General features: G+C 44.3%; 1 protein-coding gene across 16 annotated transcripts in view; it reads right to left on the bottom strand.

Annotated features, from left to right (window-relative positions):
• The window catches only part of celf2 (cugbp, Elav-like family member 2), an 809,970-nt gene that overhangs the window by 57,029 nt on the left and 728,228 nt on the right, over positions 1-24,713 (bottom strand). For 13 of the 16 annotated variants that reach the window (XM_072241427.1, XM_072241413.1, XM_072241419.1 and 10 more), the window contains 2 exons: positions 24,571-24,650; positions 8,366-8,602 (listed from right to left, as the gene is read on the bottom strand). In XM_072241427.1, coding sequence (XP_072097528.1) covers positions 8,366-8,602; positions 24,571-24,650 — 317 coding nt within the window. The remainder of the gene's footprint in view (positions 1-8,365; positions 8,603-24,570; positions 24,651-24,713) is intronic. The other 3 variants (XM_072241418.1, XM_072241428.1, XM_072241420.1) reach the window with 1 other exon arrangement.

Genomic DNA, 24,713 nt, shown 5'->3' with positions numbered 1-24,713 from the left:
TTTTTGTGTTCAATGCAGAGATGTATTCAATGAAGAGCACCCTGATATATGCACTTTCATGGTCCACGTGTACCAGGGTTGAGTGAGAAGGCAATGAAGTGGAATCTGCTGTTGACCTGTTGTGATGGTAGACAAACTGGAGAGGATCGAAGTCGCTCCTCAGGCGGAAGTTGATATGTTTCATCGCACTTCATCACAGTGGATACAAATGCTACAGGAAGATAGTCATTGAGGCAGGTTACCATGTTCTTCTTAGGCACCAACATAACTGAAACCCGATTGAAGCAGTTGGGTACCTCAGACTGCCGAAGTGAGAGGTTAAGGTCATCAGTGAACACTCCAGCCAACTGATTAGCACAGTCAGGTACCCCATCTGCACCAGATGTTTTCCTTGGGTTCATCCTCCTGAAAGATGCTCTCACATTGGCCTTAGAGATTGAAATCACAGGGTCATCGGAGACTGTGGGAATGCGTGAAGGTTCTTCCATGTTTTGATGATCAAAGCAAGCACAGAAGGCACTGAGCTCATCTGGTAGGGAAGCCTCGAGTCCACCTCTGTCGTTTGGATTCACTTTGTAAGAGGTAATAGCATTCAAACCCTGCCACAGCTGTTGAGCATTCTCCAGTGATTCAGCTTAGTCTGGAATTGCCATTTCACTCCTGAAATGGCTTTTCAGAGGTCATACCTGGACCCATTGTATCTTACTTGATCACCAGACCTGACTGCCACAGATTTGGCCCTCAGCAGACTACGGATCTCGTGGTTCATTCAGGGCTTCTGGTTTCAATGAACGTGTCACAAATAAAGCTAACCTTTTTTTTAATGTTAATCAAGCTCTGGGACATGAATTATGGAGGAAACTTGCAGACACATAGATCCATGCAGATTAGCTACATTTTATCCACACAGATGTATGCATCATACAAACGTAAACCTCCAAAGACTTTTATAAACTTGTACTGACATGAGAATTGATATACACAGAGAGATATATATATATCTGTATCCATACATTCACACAAACATACACCATTATTCACAGGCCATCAAATACACAGGTGTATATTCATCTAAAGATACTTTATAGATACATGCAACCTTTATGATTTGTACACATACTTAATATGAAAAGATATTTACCTATATCTGAGGATTTATTAATAGAACAAAAACTGAGATCAGGAAGAAGAAAATAATTTTTGAGTTGGTTGATTGTGATAAATGGGCTGTGGCAGGGCTTCACACACAAAATGCAGGAGGAACTCAGCAGAGCAAGCAGCATATATGGAAATGAATAAACAGTTGATATTTCGGGACATCAGGACTGGAAAGGAAAGAAGATGCCAGAATAAAAAGGTGGGGGGAGGGGAATGAGGACAAGCAAGAAAGTGATTGGTGAAGCCAGGTGGACAGGGAATGGGGGTGAAGCAAGAAGCTGTGAGGTGATAGGTGGAAAAGGCAAAGGGCTGGAGGAGAAAGAATCTGATAGGAGAAGAGAGTGGACAAAGGGAGAGAGGGACCCAGGGAGAGCTGATAGACAAGTGAGGAGAAGAGGGAAGGGGCCAAAGTGAGGAAAAGAAGAGGGAAGGGCGAGAGAAAAAGAAATTACTGGAAGGATAATCACAAATGTCACTCCACTCTTTAAGAAAGAAGGAAGGCAGCAGAAAGGAAATTATAGACCAGTTAGCCTAACCTCAGTGGTTGGGAAGATGTTAAGAGTCAATTGTTAAGGATGAGGTGATGGAGTACCTGGTGACACAGGACAAGATAGTACAAAGCCAGCATGGTTTCCTTCAGGGAAAATCCTGCTTGATGAACCTGTTGGAATTCTTTGAGGTGATTACACGTAGGATAGATAAAGGGGATGCAGTAGATGTGGTATATTTGGACTTTCAGAAGGCCTTTGACAAGGTGCCGCACATGAGGCTGTTTATCAAGTTAAGAGCCCATGGTATTATGGGAAAGTTACTAACATGGTTAGGGCATTGGCTGATTGGTAGGAGGGAGCAAATGGAATAAAAGGATCTTTTTCTGGTTGGCTGCCAGTGACTAGTGGTGTTCGCAGGGGTTGGTTTTGGAACCACTTCTGTTTATGCTGTAATAAATGATTTAGATGATGGAATAGATGGCTTTGTTGCCAAGTTTACAGATGATACAAAGATTGCTGGAGGGGCAGGTAATATTGAGGAAACAGGTAGAATGCAGAAGGACTTTGGCAGATTAGGAGAATGGGCAAGAAAGTGGCAAATGAAGTACAATGTTGGAAAATGCATGGTCATGCACTTTGGTAGTAGAAATGAATGTGTGGACTATTTTCTAAATGGGGAGAAAATCCATGAATCTGAGATGCAAAGGGACTTGGGAGTCCTTGTGCAGATCACCCTAAAGGTTAACTTGCAGGTTGAGTCAGTGGTGAAGAAGGCAAATGCCATGTTAGCATTCATTTCCAAAGGTCTAGAGTACAAGAGCAGGGATGTGATGCTGAGGCTTTATAAGGCACTGGCGAGGCCTCACCTTGAGAACTGTGAACAGTTGTGTGCCCCTCATCTTAGAAAAGATGTGCTTGCATTGGAGAGGGTCCAGAGGAGGCTCACAAGGATGATTTCAGGAATGAAAGGGTTATCATACAAGGAACGTTTGATGGCTCTGGGTCTGTACTAACTGGAATTCAGAAAGATGAGGGGGGATTTCATTGAAACCTTTCAAATGTTGAAAAGCCTAGACAGAGTAGATGTGGAAAGGATGTTTCCCATGGTGGGAGAGTCTAGGACAAGAGGGAACAGCCTCAGGATAGAGGGGTGCCCTTTCAAAACAGAGATGCTGAGAAATTTCTTTAGCCAATGGGTGATGAATTTGTGGAATTTGTTGCCACATGCAGCTGTGGAGGCCAGGTCGTTGGGTGTATTTAAGGCAGAGATTGATAGGTTCTTGATTGGACATGGCGTCAAAGGTTACAGGGAGAAGGCCGGGATCTGAGGTTGAGGAGGAGAAGAAAAAAGGATCAGCCAAGATTGAATGGCGGAGCAAAGTCGATGGGCTAGATGGCGTAATTCTGCTCCTATGTCTTATGGTCTTATGATAAATCAATGTTCATGCCATCAGATGGAATACAAGGTGTTGCTCTTCCACTCCAAAAGTGGCTTCATCATGGAAGAAGAGGAGACCATGGGCCAACATGTCAGAGTAGATATGGGAATGGGAATTAAAATGCTTGGCCAATGGGAAGATCCACTTTTTGGGTATGGAGCAAAGGTGCTTGACAAAGCAGACCCCCAATGTTGCAGGTTTGGCGCTGGTTCGATGGATGGTTTGAATGAGGGATCAAGTGTGATACATCTAAGTTTGTCAACTGTACAAAACTGAGTGGCAATGTGAGCTGTGAAGTGTATCCAGCGAGACTTCAAAGGAAATGGACCAGTTCAGTTTCACATTCAGGTTCAATTATCACACCTACATTGAAACATACAATATGCTGGGTGTTGTTTACGTTAACAACCAACAAACCCAAGGATGTGCTGGGGGCAGCTCGCAATTGTTACCACACATTCCTGTGTCAACACAGAATGCTCACAACGTTCAACAGAACAACACACAAACAGCAACAACACAAAAAACACAAAATAAAACAACGGGTCTCTTCCTAATGCGTACCCCCCCCCCCCCCCCCACACACACACAAAACCTCTGGGCCTTCAGTCCTTGGTAAATGCAGGGTAGATGGAATATAATGTGGAAAATATGAGATTGTTGACTATTGCAGAAGGAAAACAGGGAGGCAAAGTATTTCTTAAATGATGTGAGATTTAAGTGTGTTGGTGTTCCGAGGGCCTGTAAGTTAACATGTCAGTGCAGCAAGCAACTGGAAAAGCAAACTGTATGTTGGCCTTTGCTACAAAGAGACCTGAGTGCAAGATATTTTGCTCCAATCATACAGAGTCCTAGTGAGACTGCATCTGGAATGCTGTGTGGCAGGCTGGTCTCCCAACCGCAGGAAGGCTATACTTGTAGGGAAGGTTGGGATGGCAGCTTTATCATATGAGAACTGAATAGACACATTGGACCCAGACTATTATTGGTTTAAAAAGTATAAGAATCACTGAATTGTACAACATTTTTAAGGGGTTTGCTAGCATAGATATGTAGTTTCTCAGTCAGGGTGCCCAAAACCAAGGACCATTGTCTCAAAATAAGGGGATGGTCATTCATGGCAAGACTTTTTCAACGAGGTTTGTGAATCTTTGAACCTTTTTACCTAAGAAGCCGTGAAGGTTTACCCACTAGCTTATTCATTCAGAGATAGACAGGTTTTTAATTACGATGGGAACAAGGTGTGTGCAGGGAAGTGATGCTGAGAACAAAGATCTGTCATGACTTTGTTAAACTGCAGAGTAGATATAAGGGACTGAGCACCCTACATACATACATATACACACACACACACACACATTCACAGAGACACACACTCAGACAGACACACACACAAATCCAGACTGAATCAGCAACACAGCAAACAATGTGGCCGAGAGTCTGAGCTGTATTTGAACTTATTTCCATCTTGAAAAAACTACTCAACAGAATCCTTCTTTAAGTTCGCTGTTGCATCATGCAGCTGTGTACGCACAGCACAATGAGCAACTTGACATGAATTGAAGCAAAATGGTGTCATGTGGAGCAACTCCATTTGCTACTGGAGTAAGCTGCGGGGTGTTGCTGGTGTCAGCACATTTTTCAGAGTGTTGCCATGGCACTGGGGGATACTGCAAGGCAGCAGATGTTGCTGCAGTACTGTCAGCAGCAGTCAGAGGATAATTTCGCCGTGGATTTCTATAGAACAGACGGGGTTGTCACTGGAAAGATGTCAGGAGCTCTTCAGGCTCCAGCTTCAGATTAGACACCTGCCAGCGAGATTGCTTGCTTCACAGTCACCGTGAGCCCAGATCACAAGCCTAATGGTGAACAGTCAGGAGCAGAGGGAAGGATCAAGGAAACAGAACGAGGCATGATAATTGTGGGGGTGTAGAGCGAGTGGTGGTGCGAGAAGGTGGTAAGGATATCTTCAATTTCTGCTTTGCATTTGCCTGAGAAACCTGATCAGGAATAACCTTGACATCAAAGCCTCCTGGCATAGCAGATTAAGATTAACAGTTCTTGAGTCGTAAGGCGTCAACGGTTACAGGGAGAAAGCAGGAGAATGTGGTTGAGAGGAATAATAAAACAACCATGATGGAATGGTGGAGCAGACTCAATGGGCTGAATGGCTTCATTCTGCTCCCATGTCTTATGGTCTTATTAAATGGTACACTGGCAACCAGTCCCAGAGGACAGAAGATCGTTTTTAACATGACTACCTACTGGTCCTGCTGAGAAAGTGCAAACTATTATTTCCTGTGACATGCTATTAAATTTTCTGCATGAAGGCTGACACAGTATCTCTTGGGGCAAGCCCGAAAGTCACTATTACCATAGCTGTATAGCATTCTCATACAGGGCGGGTCTACTTCCATTAGAGTGAATAATGTGAATGGCAAATGGGCCATTTCCAAAGTAGGGTCAGGGCACTGGCTGTATTCCTCATTCATTTGCATCAACTGGAAGAAAACAATACCTGTACATTGACTTGAAATGTGAAAAGAGTTACAAAAATGGCTAAACCAATTAACAAAATTGTCCCAAACTTAGAGCCGGTGAAAATGAAATAACACTCTGATGTAAAGTTTAAACAGTAGCAACACAGTTTAAATTTATATAGTCGGCCAAGCAAACTTAATTTGAGTGCCTTTTGTTATTTCATATAGCGGCTTCTAAAACATTTAACAAGCTCCCACTTTCTGTTAGACTTGCTCCCACTCGGAGGGCGACTTCTCCCACTGCACAGCTGTGAAAAGACATGAACACTCTTAACCTGCACATCTCAATGGGAGAATGAAAGCACTGCCCAGAAGGGGAAAGAAAAGTGAATTATACGACTTCAGAGACAGACAGAATTCATCACAGCCTGGTAAAACCTTTTGAAGTACTGAAAGGGTTGGTCTGCAGAGTGAGGGGTTCAGCGTCTGAAATAATTACTCCTCTTTCCCTCAACAACTTTCTACGTTAAACTTCCAGTATGATGGTGACCAACCAAAGGTGTTACTGTCTTTTAAAAAAAATTTTTTTTAATGATCACATGGCCCTGCTGGACATTAAGAACTTAAAAATACTGCAGGTTTACCCCCATTAGTGAGTTGGCTCGTTGGCGGAGAAACCGAAGGAACTAGATGGTGCAAATCTTGCTACTGCCTGCATCAGAGAGGCGTTGGGAGGAGTAGGTACACTAAGGTGGTATCCAGTCTATTAGTGAGTGATCGTTTTAGCTGCTTTACTTGTGATCGTTACACCCTGTTGGACATGCCTCGTCCAATTCACTGATTTACTGGCAGACAGTGGCCAAGCTGCATGGCCTCGGTCGTAGTGGGGACTAGACCTCAAGTCGCAGAGCTGCCTGTTTACAGCCACCCAGGAGAGGTGCTGGAGCAGGTAGGCTCCACCGGAGTGCCAGGGATGGTGTGGCTTGGCGTGGCATCCAAGCTGGAGTCAGTGCTGCCCCCTGGTGTTCACTCGGCAGAAGACAAGCTCTATTGTGTTTGACTCAGACTGCTGCAACTTTAATGGACTCAGGGTCTTGACCTGTATATTTTTTGAGTGACTGTATTTTACTGACATCTTATATGTGCCTGCTGTTTTATCTGTGCTCTATGTGCCTTGTGCTCTGTATGACCGTTGGTACTGTGTTTCACACCTTGGCCCCGAAGAACACTTTATTTGGCTGTATTCATGTGTGGTTGAATGACAATTAAACTTGAACTTGAGCTTGTGAATAATTGGAGTCAGCTCTGCTCAATTCATTTCCTTTTCAGTCATTTAGGTGACAAAGGGATTACTGGGAAGACCAGTATTTACTCAATTGCGTTTGAGAAGGTACAGTTCTTCTGGTGAAGATTCCCACAGAGCCATTGGGTAAATTGTTTCAGTGTTTGGACACGGAAACAACGAAGCAATGATGAATTAAGAATGGCTTTTGACTTGGAAGATAAGCTACAGGATCTAGAATAAACATCTATTGGAGGTAAATGGGCTCATTTTGGACTGAGATCAAGCCCCTTTAAAACATGACATGAGAATTTCCATTCACTGCAAGCCAGGATTACCCAAGGAGGAAAGTTCATCAATGTGTCCCTCTTCCCTCCACCTCTCTTTTTCCATTCCTCATTCTGGTTAGCCTCTCACCCCTTCTCTTCTTCTCACCTGCGCATCACCTATCTCTAGTTCCCCTCCTCCTTCCCTTTCTTCCATGGTGCACTGTCCTCTCCTATTAGATTCTGTCTTCTTCAGTCCTTTTGCCTTTTCCACCTTCTAGCTTTTCCACACCCCCTCCCTCACTAACCCACCTTCCCCTTCACCTGGTCTCACCTACCACCTGCCAGCTTGCATCGCTTCCCCTCCACCCTGCCCCATCTTCCTATTAAGGCTTCTTCCCTTTTCCTTTCCAGTCCTGATGAAAGGTCTCAGCCCAAATGTCAACTGCTTATTCCTCTCCGAAGTTTCTCCAGCACTTTGTGCATGTTGCTCAGTTTGCTCTGTTAGCTAAGGTTCAGCGGCAGCTAGCCCACCTGAGTCTAATGTGGGTTCAAGTGCTGTTGCAAAGATTCGAGCCTACAAACCAGTCTGAGAGCTCTGGAGTGCCGAGGGAGATCAACATTGTTGAAGATACTGTCCACAAACGACATAATTGATTGAGGTCATGCCTGATTTCTGAGCTGAGTTATTTTGAAGAGAAGAGATTTCTCTCCAGTGTCATGGCTAGGATTTCCACCTCAGAAACAACTGAACACGTTGTTGCTTGTGGGATTTTTCTATGATCAAGTTACTAAAGAAAACCTTTTTTTCAAATTTAGAGATACAGCATGGTAACGGGCACGGCCTATTTAAAAAAAACATTATCTGGACATCCTGAGACGTTGCAGGGAGTCACATAAATACAGGTCATTACTTTTAACTCTTTAGAAGCAGGAAACATTGGTGGGAATATCTCAATAATTTTTTGTAATTGGATTGGACTAGATTCTTAGATCTCCTGTTGAGATCCAGAACTACAGTAATTACTGGGATTACTGGAAACTACACATTGGAAATGCAATTTAAGAGTGTTCTATGCAAAACCATGAAGTCGGTGGTAATAGTAAATATTTCTCCAGCTGTACTGAGGTTATCAAGTCTCCTCCACCCCTCCATTCCCTGAGGGAGATAAACCCACTGACATCCAGTTCATATGCCCAGTTAAGCTGCATCAAGAAAGAAAGATAGAAAGAAATAAAAAAGACTGACTGTATGCATGTTTTGGGGTACGAAAACTTCTTTTGTTCCAATTTCGCCACCGTTCTTGGATCCCCATTGACCACTTACAGCCAGGTACTGTGGCCCCAGGGCTCCGAGCCCGGTGAGGTTTCCCCAGGTAGCTGTGTTCAGCTGCTGCATCTGCTGAGCCAGCTGCTGCTGTAGGCGCCTTTGTTCCTTGTCCTTCTGAGTGTCGGCAAACTTGACCACAATTGGTGAGGAACAGCCCTGTTGCGGAAAGAGGCACGTGTGGTTAGGATTCAGTTCCCGAGGTGAAATGATCAAGTCTAGTTTCAAAATGTCTTTTCCTCCACATATCCCCCCCCCCTCAATATTTCATCCCATGTTGAAATTGGAGCATTGTTCTGCCAGGGAGCAGTCTCCCAGTGCTATCCACCAATAATTTCCATGAGGGCTTAATATACAGTAATCAGGAACAGAATCCCTTTCTGGTCCCGCTTTCTACATGATGGGTTTTAAAGATTATCTTTATTTGTCACATGTATATGGTGAAATGGTTCACTTTGTGTCAACAACCAACACAGTCCGAGGATTGTGCTGGAGGCTGCCAGTAAGTATTGCCATGCTTCCAGCACCAAGATAGCATGCCCACAACTCGCTAACCCTAACCCAAATGTGTTTGGAATGAGGGACGGAACTGGAGGACCCAAAGGAAACCCACGCTGTCACAGGGAGAATATATAAGTTCCTGACAGACAGCAGCTAGAATCGCATATGATCAGTAATCGCAGGCGTTGTTAAGTGATTGCACTAACAATTACACCACCACGTCGCCGCGTGTGTGCATGGTTAGGATTAAGTTCCAAGGTCAAAGATCAAGTCGGGTTTAAAATGCTTCTTCCCTCCCCTCCCCCCCTTCAACATTGCATCCCAAAGTGGAATTGGAGCATAGCCCAAGCTGGGGAGCAATCTCGTTGTTCACTACCCAGTGTTATTCACCAACACTTCTCATGAGGACTTAATATACTTGAATTAGGAAAAGGACCCCTTGCTGATTCCACTTGTCGTTCTCCCAGCTCTTGCTCTCACCCCACTTCTGTCCATTTTGTAGGCATAAGCATACAGAATTTCTTCTGTTAACAGTGGCACAAAAGGTTTTAATTCTTCCCTCTTTTCCCAAGCCCTGTCACACAAAAGCTTTCACTTTCGAGCCCCGTTCGGATCTCTGATCAGGCTGGAAACAGAACGAGAAAGAATTTGAATACTTACCCTCTGTGAGAGATGTAAGATGGTAACAGAATCCCTCAAATGGTTAAAAGCAGGCACCTGGCTTATTACTTTAAAAGTCTTCATACCTTTTTTTTAAATTAAATGCTGCTCAGAACCTTTGCCGTTCTATCGTTATGCAGAGCCACTACTGATAATTAGTGCATACCGTCAATCACAGAATCCCCATTGCTGGAAAAAGATTGGATCAAAGGGCTTGAGGTGAGCTGCATATTCAAAGCTGTGGTAAAAGTCTTGGCTGAATACCTTTGCCTAACAGGACTTCAAAGCATAGATTTTATCTCCACAAATCTGTTATCATTTATCTTTCAATAAATAAGCCAATAGCTATGTTTATAAAGTCATTTATTAAAACTGGTACTATAATTTTGGGTGCCCTATCAACAAGCGTTGAACTATGCTGTATTATGACTCCTGTCCATTACTTTACAGTTCTTGAATGGGAGCCTATATAATCCCAGTGATCAACAGCATGATGCTATTTGATTATAGATTTCATCCCAAACTTTGTCTTCAATGTGATTTACATTCAAACATGTTATCCAGGAGAGAACTGAAGATAACTGCCTCAGGAGTCCTACAGCACAAACAAACAAAGGGCAGTATCTGGATCTTGAGCTATTAAAAGATTAAAGTCTGTCACAAGCCTTGTAGCCCATCAGGCCAGTGCTTATGTCGGTTTCCGTGGTGTGAAGCGACTGAGAGTATGAGACTCCACCTCCTCCCCCCCGCCCCCCCCCGGATAGGATGCCAGTCTTTAGCGAGGTTAATCCCCAGCATTTTTTGCTGGTACCCATTCTCAGCTGGGGAGACTGGAGCATTGTGTGGTTAAGTGCCTTGCTCAAGGACACACACGCTGCCCCACCCAAGGCTCGAACCCACAACCTTCAGATCGCTGGTCCAACGCCCTAACCACAGCTATGCACACAAAATGCTGGAGGATCTCAGCAGGCCAGGCAGCATCCATGGAGGGGAATAAACAGTTGGCTTTGGGCCAAGACCCTTCTTTGGGGCTGCAAAGGGAGACAAAGCCACGAAAGAAGGTTGGGGGGGGGGGGGAGTGGAAGGAGTAGAAGCTGGCAGGTGAGGGGGAAGATGGATGAGTGGGGGAGGAGGGCTTGAAGTAAGAAGCTGGGAGGTGATAGGTGGAGAGGTGAACAGCTGGAGAAAAAGGAATCTAATAGGAGAGGACAGTGGACATTGGAAGAAAGGGAAGTAGGATGGGATCTAGAGAAAGGTGATGGGCTGGTGAGGAGAAGAGAAGGGGTGAGAGGGAAGATCCAAATGAGGAAATAGAAAGGTGATCGGTGGAAGAAGTGAAGGGATGAAGAAGAAATCAGCCTTCCGCCTCACCTGGTTTCAAATGCCAGCTTGTACTCTGTCGCCTCTTCCTCCCACCTTCTTATTCTGGACTCTTCTCCCCTCCTATCCTGATGAAGGGGTTCAGTCTGAAACGCCGACTGTTTATTCCCCTCCATAGACACTGCCTGGCCTGCTGAGTTCCTCCAGCATTTTGTGTGTGTTGCCCAAGATTTCCAGCATCTACATAATCACTTGTGTCTAGTATCTGGGCCTTATTACCTCAACCTTAAAAAGGGTTTACATAACCAAGGAATGAAACTGCCCTGACGTTTGTAGCTGTTGCTCTACTCACTGCCTTTGCTCTTAGCTGATCTGCAGTAAACAGTGACATCTTTTCCCTCTGGTATCAGACATCCTACAGTTAGAAGTACTGAGTCCATCCTGACTATATCCAGGCTACTCTGTCAAATCTCCACACGTCCCACATCAGAAATCCAGGCAGAAAGATGCCCAGCAACATTTTAAACAAAAGTCATAGGCAATGTCGGTACAGAAACTACAATCCCTTTTTAATTAATGATTAATGTCCTTGTCATGTTATCACAGGGGAGAAATATGTATTGCTTGTGCCTCATGTCAAGAATTTAAGGAATGGTTTATTCAACGCTTTCCTGCATTCAGCAAAATCATGGCTAAGCTGCAAATCCAGTAACCCATTTGATCCAGTAACCTGCTTCTAATTTTCTTTCCCCAGTATCTAAAAATGTGATCAATCAGTGCCTTGACTGCACTTAGCTACAGAACATCATTCACAGGGAGAGGATTCCACGCCTGGGTTACTAGTGCTAACAGAGTTGGCCTTTGGGAATCTGGGTGGCTAGCGAAACCAGGTGTTTGTTCATCTGCTGAGGTAACTGGTGAATGAAATTCCCCCTCCACCCCGCTCCAACCAATCCAAGGATCCTAGTTTCAAAATGTACATTGGCTAGCAGCTTTAAAATTCATCAGGCCTAATTTTAAACTTCTTTATCAGTGACTATTACATCAGCTAATGGGCCCAGAGAGTCCCTGGATAATTCGTTAAAAAATTGTCAATACGTTTAGAGTTTATTCGTCTCTAATTAAATAAGAAATATGTGGACAAAGGAACAGGACAAGGAAAAATGCCAATAAGAAGCTATTTAAACCAAAAAAAAAGCTTACAGCACATCGGAAGCTTGAATGCAATTATCACCATGGAAACCGGTTACACTGACACTTCTGCTTCCCGAACAGAACATTCTCAAACGCTTGCTTTAAGTCATTGTGTTTAAATTGCCGGGTCAGGTGAGAGCCTCTGGCACGAGAACCCCGTGAAGAGGCCACCTCCATGTTAATGAGTGAATATATAACCTGACTTTAACTCCTGCCGATTCCTCCAAATGTTTAGGAGGGAGCACATTAAATTCAGAGTAAGGCTCTAAGGGAGTTGACACAGTATTGGAGGTGGTTATTTGCCCTGTTGATTGGCCCAATGCTGAGCAACCCAGTTTGCCTTTTTCCCATATTCCTGTATTTTCTCTACCTTCAGGTGATGTAGATTGAGGGACATGGATGATGTGGTGAGGTTCTATGTTGTTCTCTACTAAAACAGCACAGTGGGATCTCCCCCAGCCACCAGAGAGCTTGATCTGATTTGAATCAGTTGACAAAAGGCTCGCTTAAATTAAAATCCATTGCAATTTAAGAGAGCAATATGCATGAAGCGGATTAAAATGCTTGCAAATAATGAAAGCAAGCTAGATAAATTGAGGACTAATGCATCTTTATAACTGTAACAACTGTGTTTGCAGGAACATCAGCAAATTAAACTGACTAGTACACATACTGCAAAATAAACACCAACAAACCCTACATTTAAGAAAATATCTTCATTGCACACAATTCTGTTTGGAGATTAAATTATCAGCAGTAAATTTAATTGTAGGATTGTTTTTTTAATGACAGCAGCTAGTAGTTGACAGTTTATTTTTCAACTGATGCTATTGGGATATCTCTCAACACGCAAAGATGGGATGAGGTGATGTTCACCTCAAAAATCTATTGATTCACTCTGCTAAAGACTCATTCAGTGGGGAAGGGAGTACAAATTAGTCTTCTGACTTATACACAAAATGAACAATACAGTATGTTAATACAAGTGTGTTAATGGCTGTTTTTGATATTTGATTCCACTGACTTTAATGGCACTGCATTTTATTTAATTGTTTTTATTGGGATACAACACGATATAGGCCCTGCTGGCTCTTCGATCTGCGACACCCGGCAACCTCCAATTTAATGCTAACCTAATCACGGGACAATTTATAATGACCAATTAACCTACCAATGGTATGTCTTTGGACTGTGAAAGGAAACCGGAGTACCCAGAGGAAACCCATGCAGTCATGGGGGGAACATATGCTGTCATTACAGGCAGCGGCGAGAATTAAACCTGGGTTTGCTGGTATTGTAAAGTGTTGGCCTAACCACTACGCTACTGCAATGACAAGTGTTTCCCTGTGAGTTGTTTAGTGTAAACAAGAGAACTTGAGTTTGTCTCCACTGACCAGAGAGGGCATCTCAGAATGCACAAGGTCTGGAACTGCACTATGAGGAATCAGGGATGTGCTTTTACATGGTCCCAGTTGACCCAATGATGAGCTTTTATTTCAATTACAGCTCCCTGCCATCACTGAATTCCCTCTGTATTACAGCCTCATGATTAAGAGCTTTGCACAAAATTAAAGCACTGGCTATTCTGTAGTACTTCATCCTTGCTCTGCTGATGGTGTTGGCTTGTTCTAGTTCTTCTCTTAAACAAGTGCTTTTCTACTAAATCTGTGCCTTTGGCTGGGCTTTTAGCAATTTTTCTTCATACCTCCTTTTAGGCTCAGTGTCAATATTGGTGATATCCCTGAGATAACCATCTTGTTACTTCAGATGTTACTAATGCAGTGACAAGCTGATGCTGTGGTTCTGTATTTACATGCTGGAACAGTGTCCCCATTTGGCGTCCAGACAAAACCCAATACTCCCTTCATCTTGCAACAGTGGCATCCAAGAGCATTTAGACCAGTATAGCCATATCAGCAGAAAGGAGAGATGCATGTAGAATAGGGTTATGAAGAAAGCGTATGGTATACTGGCCCTCATTAGTCAGGGGACTGAGTCCTCTAGCCACAAGGTAATGCTGCAACTCCATATAGCTCTGGTTAGACCACACTTGGAGTATTATGTACAGTTCTGGTCACCTCATTATAGGAAAAATGTGGAAGCTTTAGAGAATGATCACTGGAGATTTACCAAGATGCTGTCTGGAGTAAGGAATATGTCTTATAAGGAAAGGCTGAGCTAGCTAGGGTTTTTCTTTTCGGAGTGAAAGGGGATGAAAGGCGGCTCGGTAGAGACGTATATGATGATGAGGCATAGATGTATAAGGTGATGAGGCATGGATAAAGTGGACAGCCCGCACCTTATTTCCCAGGGAAGCAATGGTTAAAACCAGAGGACATTCTTTTAGGATGGGTACAGGAAAGTTTTGAGGAGGTGTTAGAGGTATGTTTTTTTATACAGAGTGGTAGGTGCCTGGAAAGCACTGATGGTGGTGTCAAAGGTTGGTACATATCGGCAGGCTGAAATCAGCAGGACAGGTCGCTCGCTGGTGAGGCAACGTGAGGTTTAAAAGGAGTTTCGGAGCAGAGGGCTGAAATCAGTGTGAGAGGTCGGTCATTGGTGACACAGCAAGAGAGGTCATTTTTTGGGACACAGCGCGAGGTTTAAAAAGAGCACCACAGCTTTCAACTTCTTGTTGGTGGGGTGAAGTCAGCACCAGGCCAATAAAAGGAAAGGAGATGTAAGCGGAGTGGCCATTGTTGGAATGGGGCATTGCTAAGAGTGTTCTGGCTTTGGCTCAACGGGCTTAGGCGAGAGCAAGCTTGGGCAGGCACAGGCAGAGGGTCTAAGTAAGTAAATCAGAAAGTTTTAACTCAGTTTTATTTATGTTAATGCATAGCTAGTGCACTGAGAATGGACCTGGAGGTAGTGTTATGTTCCTTGTGTAAAGTATGGGAAATCTAGGAGACCTCCAGGCTCCCCGATAGCTCCATATGCACAAAGTGCATCAAGCTGCAGCTCCTTAGGGACCATGTTAAGCAACTGAAGCTGCAGCTGGATGAGCTTCAGCTCGTATGTGAAAATGAGGGGGTGATGGATCGGAGCTACAGTGAATTAGTCACCCCTTGGTTGCAGGGGGCAGGTGCCTGGGTAACTATCAGGGGAGGGGAAGGGAACAGGCGACCTGCGGCCATTCCCCCCCCCCCCCCAATAATAAGTATACTTCTTTGGATACTGTTGGGGGGGGCCAATGACATCAGGGGGAAGCTGCAGTAATCAGGTCTCTGGCACTGAGTCTGGGAAGGGGGGAGACGAGGAGTTCAGTAGTGATAGGGGATTCCATAATGAGTAGAGAAGAAACCAGACTCTGAAAGAGAGCCGAACCGTAAGTTGTCTCCCAGGTGCCAGCATCAAGAATGTCTCAAATTGGGTCTACAGCATTCGAAAGGGAGAGGGAAAAATTGTGGTGCATACAATATAGGAAGGAAAAGGGAGGAGGTCCTGAAGAGAGAATATAGGGAGTTAGGCAGAAAGCTGAAAAGCAGGGCCTCTAGGGCAGTAACCTCTGGATTGCTGCCTGTGACACATGCCAGTGAGTGCAAGAATAGGATGATTTGGCAGCGAGTGCATGGCCGAGAAACTGGAGCAGAGGGCAGGGATTCAGATTTCTGAATGATTGGGATCTCTTCTGGGAAAGGGACCTGTACAAAAGGGACAGGTTTCACCTGAATCCAAGGGGTCCAATATACTTGAGGGTAGGTTTACTAGATGTGAGAGAGAGTTTAAACTAATTTGGCAGGGGAATTGGAACCAGGGTGATAGTGTTGAGGATGGGGCAGTCAGTATACAAGTACAATGTGTAGTGCAATTATGAGGAAGGACAGGCAAATGATAACGTAAAATTGCAGTCAGTGGGATGAGTTAAAGTGTAAACGGTGGTCAAAATCAAGAAGGGTGATGAATAAGGGACTGAAGGTGTTATATTTCAATGCACACAGTATTTGGAATAAGGTAGATGATCTTGTGGCACTGTTAGAGATTGACAGGTATGATGTTGTGGTCTGAAGGAAGATCATAGTTGGGAACTTAACATCCATGGATATACAGTACATTGTATCAAAAGGACAGACAGGTAGGCAGAGGGGATGGGGTGGCTTTGTTGGTAAAAAATGCAATCAAATCCATAGAAGATGTAGAATACTTGTCCGTAGAGTTAAGAAACTGCAAGGGTAAAATGACCCTGATGTGAGTTATATACTGGCCTCCAAACAGTAGCCAGGATGTGGGCTACAGATTACAACGGGAGATAGAAAAGGCACGTAAAAAGAGCAATGTTGTGATAATCATGGGGGAATTTCAATATTTGGGTAGATTGGGAAAATCCAGTTGGCGCTGGATCCCAAGAGAGGGAATTTGTGGTTGAGTCCACCAAGGGAACAGTAATTCTGGACTGGGTGGTACATAATGACCAAAATTTGATTAGGAAGCTTAAGGTGAAGGAACCCTTAGGAGACAGTGATCATAATATGATAGAATTCAACCTACAGTTTGAGAAGGAGAAGCTAAAATCAGATGTATCAGTATTATAGTGGAGTAAAGGGAATTACAGAGGCATGAGAGAGGAGCTGGTTGAAGTTGATTGGAAGGGGCACTCTGTGTGGATTTTCTGCGAGAAATTTGGAAGGTGCAGGATAGATACATCCCAAAGATGAAGAAATATTCTAAAGGGAGCATGAGGCGACTGTGGCTGACAAGGGAAGTCAAAGATAGCATAAAGGGCAAAGAGAGCAAAAATAGTGGAAAGGTAGAGGATTGGGAAGCCTTTAAAATCCAATTTTAGAAAGCAATTAAGAAAGCCATAAAGAGAGAAAGGATGAAATATGAAGGGAAGCTAGCCAATAGCATAAAAGAGGATACAACATGTTTGTTCAGAAAAATAAAGGGAAAAGAGAGATGAGAGTGGATATCAGACCACTAGAAAATGACACTGGAAAGGTAGTAATGGGGGACAAAAAATGACGGATTAGCTTAGTAAGTATTTTGCTTCATTCTTTACTGTGGAAGATACTAGCAGAATGCCAGAAATGTGAGAGTGTCAGGGGCAGAAGTGAATGCCATTGCTATTACTAAGGAGAAGGTGCTTGGGAAGTTGAAAAGCCAATAAGTAGATAAGTCATTTGGACCGGATGGACTGCATGCCAGGGTTCTGAAAGAGGTAGCTGAAGAGATTGTGGAGGCATTAGTAATGACCTTGCAAGGATTACTAGATTCTGGAATGGACCCTAAAGACTGGAAGATTGCAAATGTAACTCCACTCTTTAAGGGTGAGAGGCAGAAGAAGGGAAATTACATGCCAGTTAGCCTGACATCAGTGGTTCGAAAGATGGAGTCCATTAAAGATGAGGTTTTGGGGTACCTGGAGGCACATGATAAAATAGGCCAAAGTCAGCATGGTTTTCTAAGGGGGAAATCTTGCCTGACAAATCTGTGGGAATTATTTTAGGAAATAACAAGCAGGATAGACAAAGGAGAATCACTGGATGTTGCTTATTTGGCAAGCCTATGACAAGGTGCCACACACAAGGCTACTTAAGAAAATAAAAGCCATTGATATTACAGGAAATGTACTGGCACGGATAGAAGATTGGCTGACTGGCAGGAGGCAAAGAGTGGAAATAGAGGGGAACTTCTTTGGTTGGCTTCCGGTGAGTAGTAGTATGCCGTGGGGATCATAGTTCGGTCTGCTTCTTTTCACATTGTACGTCAATGATCTGGATGAAGGAATTGCGGCCAAGTTTGTGGATGATACAAAGATAGGTGGAAGGGCAGGCAGTGTTGAGGAAGTGGATTGCCTGTAGAAGGAATTAGACAGAATGGTCAAAGAAGTGGCAGATGGAATGTAATGTAGGGAACTGCATGGTCATGCACTTTGACACAAGGACAAAGGCATGGGCTATTTTGTAAATGGGGAGAGAATTCAAAAATCAGAGGTGCGGGGGACTTGGGAGTTCTTGTGCTTGATTCACTGAAGGTTAACTTGCAGGTTGAGTTAGTGGTAAGGAAGGCAAAAGCAATGTTAACATTCATTTCTTGAGGATTAGAATACAAAAGCAAAAATGTAATGCTTAGGCTTTATAAGGCTTTGGTCAGATTGCACTTGGAATAGTGTGTGCTGTTTAGAGCCCCTCATTTAAGAAAAGATATGCTGGCATTGGAGAGGGTCCAGAGGAGATTCATGAGAATGATCCCAGAAATGTAAGCGTTAGCGTTTGATGACTCTGGGTCTGTACTCGCTGGAGCTTAGACAAATGAGGAGAGATCTCATTACATGCACATGCAGTTCAACTCTTTGAGTGATTATGCAGAAAGTTTGAGGTTAATAACACATCTGGGTGATTGATAAGTTTGTGGCCTAAGGTAGACGGAGATGAAAAATGTGCTAGGCTTTCTAAAATTGACTCCTCCTACCTTAAGCCACAAACTTATCAATCACCCCTCGTAAGGTGGAGGTTGATAGATTCTTGATTAATCAGGGTGTCAAAGGTTACAGGGAGAAGGCAGGAAAATGGGGTTTAGAGGGATGATGGATCAGTCATGATGGAGTGGTGGAGCATACCCGATGGGCTGAATGGCCTTATTCCGCTCCAAAGTCTTATGGTCTTAACATTAGAGACATTTAAGAGACTCTTATATAAGCTCCTGGATGAAAGAAAAATGCAGCATTATGGGCTATGTAGGAGGGAAGAGTTAGATTGATCTTGGAGTAGCTTAAAAAGTCAGCCCAACATCATGGGCCGAAGGGCTCGTACAGGCATATACTGTTCAATGTCTTATGTTCAATAGTCATCTCGGTGCAGTTAATAAATTAGAAAATGATTTGGCTATGGAAGAGGTTGAATGAATTAATGTAGGATTTTCATTGATTTTATATTAGAAGATATATGTGCATTCAAACATTCAACAGGTGATAAATGAATAATCTCCCTAGTACTGGGGCAGAGATTTAGGTTGCAATATAACTCCCGTTGACACCCACCCAATGGACAGCAGAGGGAGGCCTGCAGTTGGTATCAGAGGCTAGAGTACTCTTGTTTTTCCTGTAAGTCTGAATGTCAGCAATGGACATGGCACCTCTGCCAATCTGACAGGATCTTCCAAATATGCAGATCAGGTCTGATGCCTGAGCTAGAGCTAACTTAGTCAGAGTCAAACATCAGGTATCCTGATGAGGCAGTCCGAGGATCGAGCCAATAAGATGAGTAGAAGGCTCTACTAAACTGGTGGCTCTGGCCAAAACATTTAAGCCAAACCTTTCAAGAACAAAGTTAGGAAGTATTTTTTCCACAGATCTGGCGGTGGATATTTGGAACTCTTTTCCAAGTGGTAAATGCTAACTTTAAATCAGAGACTGGGCAGATTTTTGACACTCAAAGATTGAGCGATTTTTGTTAACCAAAAACTTTGAATGACATGGATTTGGGTGACAGTTTTTTATTAAACGATGGAACAGACTTAAGACCAAAAGATTTCATTTACAATATTTGGTGGTGTTTTTCTGGGTCAGATTGTGTGGAACCATGGTTCAGAAGACACCGGGCAAGCTGAATGCTCCTTTTTAAGCTTTCCTTCTGGACTGTGAGACCACAAAACCTCCATCTCTTCCACTAAGTTTGGGCCTGAGTTTAGAGACATATTCTGTACATCCAGAGTGTGAACTTGGGAGATGCAAAACAACTTACTTTTAACTCGTGATATTTTTTCCCCTCTGCTAAAAGAAAACTGCTACCCTGATAATTAATTTATCCAGCACAAATGTAATGTGATAACTCAGTTGATAAGCATCACCTTGAATGGATGCCTCACAGCCATGGTGATTGGTGAAGGTGGAGTGGAGATGATTAAAAAAAACATTTTATATTTACTATTAAATTTAAGAAGGAACGTGGCAAGAAAAATAAGGACCAAAAAAACCCACAACCACTACAAAGATTAAACAACTGTAAACGGCACATGAATGAGAAAGAAACTGAATTAACTTTCGACAACACTTCCCTGTTCAAGGAGGGTTTGTCGAAACAAAACACAGCAAAAACAAATTAAAACACGTTTAACCTTTGGTCTCTCCACAGGACATAGTTGACTTCAACATCTGCTTGCCGATCATGTTAAGTACCGCAGACACCACTGAGCAATCAATGAAGTTAATCTTATTTTTAATGAGTGTAACAAGTTGTTAGTTGAGCAGTTTTACGTGCTATGATCTTTAAGACCTGCGGTTAAACAGTGTTTAAAGACGTGCAGATTATTATAAAGCTGTAATTTCCAGTAAGTTACCATCTCCCAACACATTCCACCTTATTTGTAGCTGCAGTATACTTTTGGAGAACTCATTGTACTCTTGGCCAGATCTTTGGTTTTTGAAAAAGCGAATAAACTTAATGCTTGGGTTCTGCATTGTGCCAGTCTCTTTCAATTCCCTCAAAGAGCTTTCCTTCTTCGTCCCTGTCTGGCGTCTTGCCCATTACTGGTGGCAGAAAGCGCTGACGGCCCAAACTCCCATTCACGTTCTGCGTGGGCTGACAAACTAAACAAGGTCTTGGTTGCCGTGGGTCTTCATCCTACGCTTGCCCTTCCTCGCAAACTTACAGCAAATTGAAAGTAAGACTGTGAGTGGCCTTTTAGTATGGACCCATCAAACTTTCGGTCAGCACACAGAAAATGCTGGAGGAGCACAGCAAGTCAGGTAACATTTGCGGAGGGGAATAAACTGTCCTTCATCCAAACTGGGGTCTTGGCTAAAGACATCGACTCCCCTCCAAAGACTAACTTGCCTAACTTGCTGAGTTTCTCCAGCATGTGTGTCACTCAAAGTTTCCTGCACCTGAATAATCTCTTGGGTTTATAACTTCTGGTCAGCCGCATTATATTTTAACAAGGCTTATGGATGTTATTTGGGGGCTTGGGATTATGTTTGAATGGGAGGTGGGGGTGGCAGGGAGGAGGAGTCCATATATAACTTCCATCCATTTATTTGCTACAGCAGTGACATGGGCCAAGGTCTGGATCCTGGAGGCTACTTGTCCTTGGGTTGGAGGCCTGTCTATGTGGAAAGGGATTAGCTCTGGCTCCAGCCTAGACCTCAGCCAAGACTTTCCTCGCACCTACTGGGGCCCAGGGCTCCCCTTCCCCCACTATCCCAGGTCTCTCAGGCTCCACCATCACCTCCCGGGTCTCAGAACCTCCATCTTCCTCCTTCTCCACCTTCCCTGAGAACCCTAACCCTTCTTCCCTCCTCTGATGCTTCCAACTTTCCTCACCCCTCTAATCCCTACCACGTCTCCACCATTCCTGCTGAACCGCTCCCCTCTGCGGCAGAATGTGGTGTCCTCAGCAAGGACCTTACCTTTTGTCCCCCTATGCCCGCACTTCATTGAATTTTGTGCCCGCCATGATGCCGAACTCTTCTTTCATCGCCTCCGTCTCCAAGCCAATTTCCTCGGCAAAAATTCCCCACCCCGTACCAATGATCCCTTCTCCCATCTCCAACTCTCCTCCTCTTCTTGGACACCCTGAGCTGGTTCTCTGCCTGCCCTGGATCTTCTCATCTCTAATTGCTGATGAGACATCAACTGGATCAACTTCAGCACTCCTCACTCCTCCTCAAACCTTACCCCCTCTGAACACACTGCCTTCAACTCTCTCCGCACCAGTGCCAACCTCACTGACAAAGGGGGTGCTGTTGTAGTGTGGCAGACTGACCCCTACCTTGCAGAGGCCAGGCGGCAATTCTCAGACACCTCCTCTTACTTCCCCTTGAAGAGGACCTCACTCCTGACCATCAGACAACTGTTTCCGACAGCACCACGAATCTCATCAGCTCTGGAAAGTTCCCATCCATTGTCACCAACTCATAGTTACCACACTGTTCACTTCTACCTTCTATCCAAGATCCACAAGCCTGACTGTCTCTGCCTTACTTGCCCCACTGAATTCATGTCCTCATACCTCAACTCCATTCTATCCCCCTTGGTTCAGTCCCTTCCCATCTACATCTGCAACACTTCACCTGCTCTTCATCTCTTCATCTCACTATCTCTCAATTCCCCAAACCTGACTGTCTCATTTTCACCATGGATGTCCAGACCCTATACACTTCTATCTCCCATCTGGAAGGCCTTAAAGCTCTCTACTTCCTTTTCAAAAAAAGAACCAACCAGTTCCCCTCCATCTGACAATACTGAACCGCAGCCTCAACAATTTCTCTTTTGGCTTCTCCCACTTTCTCCAGACTTGAGAGGTAGCCATGTGCACCTGCATGGGCCCCAGGTATGCCTGCCTTTTTGTTGGTCACATAGGATATTCCATGTTCCAAGCCTTTCTTGATAATGCTCCCCAACTCTTCCTCCACTACATTGACAACTGCATTGATTCTACTTCATTCACCCATGCTGAGCTTCCCAATTTCATTAACTTTGCCTCCAACTTCCACCCCGCCCTTAAATTCACTTGGTCCATTTCTGACACCTCCCTTGACTTCCATAGCTATCCTAACCACACCTCTTCCCATCGTTTCCTGTAAAAAGGCTATTCCCTTTTGTCAGTTCCTTCACCTCTGCTGCATCTGTTCCCAGGATGAGGCTTTCCTTTCCAGGACATCAGAGAAGTCTTCCTTCTTCAAAGAACAGGGTTTTTTTTATTAATGCTGCCCTCACTTGCAACCTCTCCCTTTCCCAGATATCCGCGCTCACCCCATCGTCCCTCCACCTACTGAGTGATAGAGCTCTGCTTGTCCTTATCTACCACCCCATGAGCCTCTGCATCCAACACATCTTTCTCTGCAAATTCCACCATCTCCAAACGGATCCTACCACCAAACACTTCTTTACCTTCCTCCCACTTTCTGCTTTCTGCAGGGATCGTCCCCTCCGTGACTCCCTTGTCCATTCGTCCCTCCCCACTAACCCCTGTCCCAGAACTTATCCCTGCAAGTGGCCAAGGTGCTACACCGGCCCATTCACCTCCATTCAGGGCCACAAACAGTCCATCCAGGTGAGGCAACATTTCACCTGTGGATCTGCTGGGGTCATCAATTGTATCCAGTGCTCCTGATGCGGCTTTCTCGACCTTGGTGACACACGTTGTAAACTGGGGGGCTATTTTGTCAAGCAGCTCCACTCCATCCACCAAAAGCAAAACTTCCCGATTCCGACATGTTGGCCCATGGCCTCCTCTCATGCCACAATGTGACCACACTCAGGGTGGAAGAGCAACACTTTGTATTCCATCTAGGTAGCCTCCAACATGATGGCATGAAAATTGATTTATCTTTCCAGTAGAAAAATTTTCTCACCCCGCCCCCTCTTCTCCTTTTCCCCACTCTGACCTCTTACCTCTTCTCCTCACCTGCCTACCTCCTCTCCCTGGTGCATCTCTTCCTTCCCTATCTCCTATGGTCCACTCTCTTCCCCATCAGATTCCTTCATCTCCAGCTCTTTACTTTTGCCACCCACCTGGTTTCACCTATCTTCTTCTAACTATGCTTCTTCCTCTCCCCCACTTTCTTTTTCTGGTCTCTTTCCCCCTTCCTTTCCAGGGCTGTAGAAGGGTCTCGGCCTGAAATGTCAACTGCTGGTTAATTTCCGTGGATGCTGCCTGATCCGCTTGAGTTCCTTCAGCACTTTCTGTGTGTTGCTTTGCTGTTATTGTCTTCCTTTGTTGTGTTATTGTTGCTGCTGCTTGCGTTGTTCTGCTGAACACTGTGTGCGTGCTGCGTTGGTGCCAGAATGTGTGGCAACACTTGCGGGCTGCCCCCAGCACATCCTTGGGCATGCCAGCTACTAATGCAAATGGCATTATTTCATTGTGTGTTTCAGATAACTATAACCAAATCTGAGTCTGAATTGGAATGCAACTGAAGTCAGCACTGACCAGGCAAACTGGTGGCATTGAAGGGGACACCGGACATCCATCAGATATCTGCCTCTGACGCTCTCCTCCCACCCCTTCCCAGGCCTCTGTGTGGTGTCCACCAGCTGAGCTCTTTCAACACTTCTACTTCATTCAGAAAAACAACTCCCTTTGTGGGAGGATGCCCCACACTGCGCAACTGGATTCAGTAACGTATCAGCCACTGAAGCCAGTCTTTTGTACATTGGTTGTTTGTCAGTCTTTATTTGTATGTGGCTTTCATTGATTCTAATGTTTTTAATTGTTCTACTGTGAACGAACGCAAGGAAATGAATTTCAGGGTAATATATGGTGACATATATGTACTTTGACAATAAATTTACTTCGACGTTTGATAGGAATTTGGGAGGTACTTTGAGGGAAGAGAAAGATCTGGTCTAAATGCAGACATTTTGCAAAGAGTAAAGCAGGCTTCACTTTTAAATCCGTACTCTGTAAGCACATGGAAATCATTTGGATGATATTGTAGTGCGCTGTATACTGCAGCTTCCCAACATTCCACAATATTCCACAAAGAAACAAGTAAAGGGCAGACATTACAGTACCTCCATAGTCTGAGACTGGTGCATGGCTTTGATTGCATTCTGTGCCATTGCCCTGGTAGAAAACGTGACAAATGCACAGCCTGTGGGGACAAGGGGGACAGGGGAGCAGGAGAGACAAAAAAAAACAACAAGACAAGAGGATT

The sequence above is a fragment of the Mobula birostris genome, chromosome 23, assembly GCF_030028105.1.
Source record: "Mobula birostris isolate sMobBir1 chromosome 23, sMobBir1.hap1, whole genome shotgun sequence".
In the NCBI taxonomy this organism is placed as follows: domain Eukaryota; kingdom Metazoa; phylum Chordata; class Chondrichthyes; order Myliobatiformes; family Myliobatidae; genus Mobula; species Mobula birostris.
This window is presented reverse-complemented; position numbering and strand designations above follow the sequence as displayed.